Source organism: Triticum dicoccoides, chromosome 5A, assembly GCF_002162155.2.
Source record: "Triticum dicoccoides isolate Atlit2015 ecotype Zavitan chromosome 5A, WEW_v2.0, whole genome shotgun sequence".
Classification (NCBI taxonomy): Eukaryota; Viridiplantae; Streptophyta; class Magnoliopsida; order Poales; family Poaceae; genus Triticum; species Triticum dicoccoides.
In genome coordinates, this window is record NC_041388.1 from 423,429,605 (window position 1) to 423,436,878 (window position 7,274).

At 39.7% G+C, this 7,274-nt stretch overlaps 1 protein-coding gene across 1 annotated transcript; it reads right to left on the minus strand.

The window, feature by feature from the left end:
• Positions 1-5,074: 5,074 nt before the first annotated feature.
• LOC119297514 (vegetative cell wall protein gp1-like) lies at positions 5,075-6,111 on the minus strand. Its single transcript, XM_037575276.1, has 2 exons — positions 5,588-6,111; positions 5,075-5,479 (listed from the first exon to the last, which is right to left on the minus strand). Exons 1-2 carry the CDS (start codon positions 5,945-5,947, stop codon positions 5,348-5,350), a joined length of 492 nt encoding a protein of 163 aa, XP_037431173.1. The 5' UTR covers positions 5,948-6,111; the 3' UTR covers positions 5,075-5,347.
• Between the last annotated feature and the right edge of the window lie 1,163 nt (positions 6,112-7,274).

Here is a 7,274-nt window from a genome sequence, read left to right on the forward strand (position 1 = left end):
CATCATCCAGGGTGCATAATAAGTTATTCTTCACCTGACGTAATTTTACAATCATTTCATAATTAAATTACGTTTAGAATTCAAATAGTTACATTCCTATTGATTCACTACGTAAAATTTGACATAAAAAAATAAAAATATAGGTCATAAGACAAGAAAATTTGTAGTTTATGTGTATTTTAGACTATGTTTTTACGTTTGTAATTTTACATAACATAAAATATATTTTTACGGCGATTATATATTTTCTTACGATCTCTTTTTATGTCGTAAATAAGACAAAACTTACGGAATGTAAAATTACGGTGCATTGATGGTAAAATAGAGGGAGGGTGAGGAATAACTATTCCTCAACCAGGGTGACGAATAGCGCGACCATATATATAAATACTATTCTGATCACGGGATCAGAATAATATTCTGATTACAACATGAACTTCCCGAGTAACGCGCCTGACCTTTCCCGAGTATTAGGTTGAACTTCAGCTAAAAGGTGTCCAAATGGGGATTGCGATATACCGTTGGATAGCTATGGACATCAGTATCATGACCCAAGTTAAATTTTTGGCAAAATGTAAGCGGTTTAAGAGCAGTTTTGAAAACCGTTTTTTCTTCACACAAAAAACGTGAATCGTATTTTCGATCACATTTTTAAACCGTTTATCGAAATGAGGAAAATAATATGGCGTTGGAAAGCTGCTGCAAAATCGCTTCTTCCACATGTTAAAAGTTTTCTCTAATTCCCTACGGTTAAAGAGTAATTCGGAAAATCGTAAAATTTTGTAAACCGAACACCCGAGTTCGTATTTTTGACGCCATTTCTAAACGACTAATCCAATTGAGGCAAATAATATGGCGTTGGAAAGCTTATGAAAATGCGCTACTTTTTTATGTTAAAAGTTTTTTCTAATTTTGAATGGTTTAAAAGTAATTTAGAAAATGGTACAAGTTCCACCGAGTTCGTATTTTTGAGCTAATTTTTTAACCGTACGTCCAAATGCAGCAAATGAATTGGAAAGTTTGAAGAAATGCGAAACTTTTTTGTATATATTGTTTCTTCTAATTCATTACGGTTTTATGTCAGTTTTGAAAATGGTTAAAAACGTATTTTTACCGTAATTTCTACAAACTTTATCGGAATGGGGCAAATAATATACCGCTGAAAAGCTACGGGAAATGCAAAACTTTTTCATGTTGATGATTTTCTCTGAATCCTGGCAGTTTTCAAGTAATTTCGAAAATGGCGAGATCATTCGTTCTGCCTTTATCGCGAAACAGATTCTTCGAAAATGCACCGCGTGAAGAATCTGAACTTCTCGGCATGTCTACTTGAACTTCACTCTGTTTTTCACGTGTTTTTTTTTGCTTGTAGCTCTCCATCCACTCACCGGAATTGAGCAAGTGATATACCAGTGGAAGCTGCTGTAAACACGTAACTTTTCCGTGTTGATCAATTTTTCATACTCGCGACGATTTTAAAAGTTTTTCATCTGATATTAATTCAGTGTAGTAGTTAAACTTCAATGATGTTTTCACGTTGAACTTCTGTGACATATTTTCGTTTATAATTTTCTCATTCATTCGTTAGTGTTACACAAATGATACTCCTTTTGTACAAACCCCTCTCACAATAAATTTTTTTAACTTTCTTTGACCAAGGAGTTGCACTTATAACAACAAAACTTTTAGTCTTTGCTTTTTTATTACTTTTTAATACAAAATGCACACCGTGTAGTACGTGAACTTCTTGCAGTTATCAATCAAACTTCTCTTGGTTACGTGAAAATATCTGAGTTTTTTTTAAATATTTATCTGAATTTCTTAATCTTTTTTTATAAAATTTTGAAACACTTTATTTTTAAAAGTTGAACTTCTTATTTTTTATTTTTGAACTTCTTGTTTCCATTCTTTAATAACGAAAAAAATCCGAGTTTTCTATAATCATCAAACTTCTCCATCTTTTTAATATGGACTTCCTGATTTTATTTCTTAATCTTCTTTCATGAAATTTTGAGGCCCTCTATTATTAAAAGTTGAACTTCATGTTATTTAATTTTTGATCTTTTTGTTTTCCATTCTTTAATACTGAGGGAAATCAGAGTTTTTTATAATCATCGAACTTCTCCATCTTTTTAATATGGACTTTCTAGGTTTTTTCCATAATCTTTTTTTATGAAATTTTGAAGTGCTCTATTTTTAAAAGTTGAACTTCTTGTTATTTAATTTTTGAACTTTGTATTTCCATTCTTTAGTAACGAGGAAAATCTGAGTTTTCTATAATCATCGAACTTCTTCATCTTTTTAAATTGGACTTCCTGGTTTATTTTTTTAGTAACGGAAAAAATCCTACTTTTTGATAGACATCGAGCCGCTGCATTTTTAAATTTTAACTTCTAGGTTTGTTTTTAGAGAGAAAATCTTTGTTATAAAATTGTTTGAGATGCTTTTTTTAAATGACCTTCTTTGGATTTGTAACAAGCATTGAACCAGTTGCGCCGCACCAATGACATTAAAACTCAGATTTTACAGACGATTTCAAAAGTTTTTCATCTGAAATTCATTCAGTGTAGTAGTTGAACTTCCTGCTGTTTTCACGTTGAACTTCTGTAACGTATTGGCTTTTGCAATTTTCTCATCCATTCGTCAGTGTTACACAAATGATATTTTTTTGTACAAACCTCTCTCACAATTATTTTTTTAACTTTCTCCGATCGAGGCCTTGAACTTATAACAACAAAAAATTTGGACCTTGACTTTTAATTCATTTTTCTCATATTAAACACATACCATTTTTATAATTTGAATTTTTTTCTTTTTAAAATTAAATTGCTCCCAAATAATAACCGATCTTCTTTGTGGATTGAGAGAATTAGTTTTAAATGCAAAAAACAATTTCTTTTTTGTGTTTTCAAACATGGAAATACAAGGTAAAAACTTTCTCGCAAGAATTTTTAAACTTCCCCGGACGGAGCATTTGAACTTCTTTCAACAAACCTTTTAAGATTTTATTTTTTCTATACTTTTATATTCACCTTAAATGCATTCCTTGCAGTAATTGAACTTCTCGTTGTTTTCAATATCAACTTCTGTCACATTTTTGTGTATATGTCGAATTACACGCAGTTGAAAGTCGGACGTCATTTTTCTGCCATTCCAAAACATGTAATTGGAGGTCGGACGTCCCGCAACATAAATTCTGAATCGTGCACGGAGGTGCACGTGAACTTTTTGCAACAAATCTAAGTTTTTTATATACTTTGAACTTCTCTGTTATTTTAATTTCAACTTCCTAGTCATATTCTTATAAAGGAAATATGTTTTTAAATAAGTATCAAACGTTTTTTTTTGTAAATTGAACTTCATAGTTTCATTTTTCTTAGAAACGGTAATAATTTGAGTTTTTTCCGTATACATCAAACTACTTCTCTATTTTAATTTGAACTTCGTCATTTTTATTTTTTAGAAACGGTAAATTTTTTGTGTTTATATTTTCTAGCTTTGTACAAAAGTAATATTCTTCTTTGGGGCGTAAACACGAACACTTGTGGTGCACACGAGCCGGCTAAAAACTATGAGACTGTCTTGATTTTGTGTGTGCACAGCACGCATGTGCACTGGTTTATGCATGCACAACGCACACACACACCACTAGTAGAATGCATGCACTCACCACCAGCACACAAACATAAAAGAACTATTGGCAGCCACACATTTTTAAATGAAAAAATAGTACGTAATAAAAGAACTACAAGTTTCATGTACTACATGGTGTGTGTTTTTTGCGCCTGCATATACAGTTGAACTTCAGGCATCAAAATCACTTAGACAATAGGAATCGACGATTCTATCTGGATACTATACAACTACATGGAACAACATTGACCAATTCCACCAGAACACGCATGTGTAGATTTGAACACTACAAACCACTAGACTAATCCCTCCTTGCGTTGGCTACAATTGACCCGGCTTCCATCAGGGTGTTGTGCCAGCGTTGACAGCTCACTATCCTTGGCTCCTTGCCGTCGAGGTTGGCAGTCGCAGACATGGTGGCCTATGCAGTCAACCACCGCCGGACCGTGCACACAGAATTTTCTGACCTAACAACACACAACGACTTGAACTTCTATTTGTTTGGATTTGGAAAATCGTTTTTCTGAATACAATGAGGTTTGGATGAAATAGCACATGAGTTCAGTTAGTTTCTGAACTTTTCTCAAGACAACAAGCTAAGAGCAGGCCAGGGGACCTAATGATCGCTTGCTGCTGCCACAGCGGGGTTTCAACTACAGACCTTCTAGAATGTTAAATAATCCCGTACTGTAATTTCAAGCATTATAAACTCAGAAGATGCCTACAATTCTCAGTTTGTGCCGAACCTAGGAGTCGAGGAGATAACCACACAGTCGAGGAGATAACCACACAGGACTATTTAGAGGAGTGCAAGTGAAGCAACCTATTTCTTCAGAAAATCAACAAACTAAACTTCAGAAAATAAAAAAATTGAACTTCACAGGGCCCTGCAAAAAATACACGGTCATGATCAACTTTAAAAACTTCAGAGAATCGACAAACTGAACTTCTAGAGGGCCAGATGCTGACCTTCCTCCTCGTCGCGCTCGCGCTCATCCCGGCCCTCTCCCACGCGGCCGCGGAAGGAGGCGGCGGGTTCTACGACCCGGCGCGTGTCACCCAGATCTCCTGGCGCCCCAGGTCAGCTCAGGCGCTTGCTTCCTTCCCTCTGGCCTAGCCTTTCTCAGCACGCCCCGCGCCACCTGTTTGTCGATTTGCGTCTTACAGTGATAGGTTTGTTTGTTTGTCCGTGCAGAGCATTTATGTACAGCGGCTTCCTCTCGCACGCCGAGTGCGACCACCTCATCAAGCTGGGTTTACACTGAAGCTTCTACAATGGGAAAGCATAAAGTTCAGAGCAGCAATGCTTTGAGCAGATAGTGTCAAAGTAGCAACAATTTCAGCCGTTTTCAGGGCTATTTGACAGAGCACTTGTAAGCGTGTTGCCAGAGTTGCAACCAAATTTCCTGCCAAAAATACATACTCAAAAGTCAAAACGCATGGAAATTTCCTGCCCATGAGGTCTGATGGTCGCCGCTGTGGCAGAAATTTAAAGTAAGGGACCCGAGTAATTTTGATGATCAGTTCGCAAATGAGCTCCAATCAGTGCTTCTTAATCAAGGAATATACATGCTTAAGGGGGAAGGGTGCACGGTCCATGTTGGAGGTCAACTATAGCATCTAACCAAGATCAAGCCTGCATTCTCCTACTGTAAGGCTGTACAGAAGTACTAGAAAGGAAGTACCTGTATGTACTGCTATGAGACATCCAGTTTCAGACTCGCACGGTCCCATCGACTGAACCAGTAATTAGTACCCGAAGTTCTGGGTGCCAACAAAGAGCACTCAGACCCTTTGCGTGTCCTTGGACCGTATCGACACAACTGTCTGTCTCTAGGTCCCAGATCTTATTGAATAAGAAATTTGAACAACATATTAGTATTCACACATAAATACTATACATTGTCCATTCAGAGAATCAACAAACTGAACTTCTAGAGGGCCAGATGCTGACCTTTCTCTTTGTAGCGTCGTTGGTGACCTGTACTTGAAGGTCGGGGATGAAGGGTACCACCTCAACGAGTTCAGGCAGCCGGTGCAGGCCATCCATGGAGGAGGGGCAAGCTGCAGCGAGGAGGGACCGCGCCGGCCACGGAGCTGGAGGCCCGTCGGCCGCGGGGAAGGAGCGCGCCGGTCGCAGGGAGGGAGGGCGCTGGCCGCGGAGGAGGATGGGTGTCGACCACGGGCTGGGAGAGCGCCGGCCGAGGAGGAGGAGCGCCGGCGACGCGGGTCGTGGGGGTGGTGATGGCACGCTTTTGTTATCGGGGCCAGGCGGCGTTGCGGTTGGAGGTTGGGGCTCAGGCGGCGGCGCCATTGGTGGTCTGGGCTCGGCGGTGGCGCGCTTGAAGGTCGGGACTCCAGTGGCAGCGCGGTTGGTGGTCCGGGCTCCGGCGGACGCGTGGTTGGTGACTCGGCTCCGCGGCGGCGCGGTTGGAGGTTGGCGCGAGGGCGGCGGCGATGGCGGCGCGGCGCGGTGGAGTGCGGTGGGTGGGTGGCCTGGTGCGGCGGCAGAGGTGGATCGGGGTTGAGGAGAAAGGAGCCGGATACCCTGACGTACGGCCACCTGATGTTGGGCCACTGACGCGTGGGTCCGGATCCACACGTCAGCGAGTGCGCCGTACGTTAGAGGAGCTGCGTCCGAGGAGAAAGATGCGGGAGGTGGGGGCAGTTTCTTTTTTTCCACGAGGTGGGGCCAGTTTCTTGGTTTCGAAGAATCTCCGGAACAACTCGATCGGCCCTATATATACACGCGGTGTGATTCAAATAACTATTCTGATTTCAGGATCAAAATATTGTCACTCTATATATATATATATATATGTGATTCAAATAACTATTCTAATCCCAGGATCAAAATAGTGTCACTCTATATATATATATATATATATATATATATATATATATATATATATATATATATATATATATCATAGAAAAAAATTATAATGTATATAATATAATGTCTTACATAACAATTGGTCATATTAAAAAGTCATACCTGTCGAACTCACGGTTGCTATTTATTTGAACATCCTCATCCTTGTAGTATTCTTTGTAATGAAATCTTCAATGATACCCTTGTAATCAATCTTCTCCAACAGTTCACTCTCAAGTGTTATTATGGCCAAGTCATTGAGTCTTTGCTGTGTCATAGTGGTACGCATATAAGACTTCAATAGCTTTAATTTAGAAAATCTTCTTTCTGCCGATGCAACTGTGACACGAATGATTATGTGTCCATGTTTGGAAATTAGATGAACCGTCTAACTCACTTAATCTCAGTCTTGTGATCTTTAACCTAGGAGGTAAGAACTAACCTCTAACGAAGTAACGATCCCTGTCAATAATTAATTAGAAAATAAGGGATTACGAGTATATAGACACCAAAGTTAATCAAAAAGAAGGACTCACTTAAGCACTTAAAGGCTAGAGTCGGTCATCACCCAATCGGACGAGACGACATTGACGAGTCTGAAATTTGAGAAAGGAAGCGAGAAAGGCAACGACGGCACCCCGGCAGCTGCCTGACGCTTAGTCGGCCTGAATCCGAATTCCGACCGATCTATGGACCAGGGACACAGGGACCGAGGCAGAGCCACGAGGGACAAGGCGTCGGCGTGGAGGACTCGAGGTCTCCAGCC

Coding starts and splice junctions, on each gene's coding strand:
- LOC119297514 (XM_037575276.1), bottom strand. CDS start 5,947: ATGGCGCCGCCGCCTGAGCCCCAACCTCCAACCGCAACGCCGCCTGGC. Junction 5,480..5,587: donor ACGACGCTACAAAGAGAAAG/GTCAGCATCTGG, acceptor TTATTCAATAAG/ATCTGGGACCTAGAGACAGA.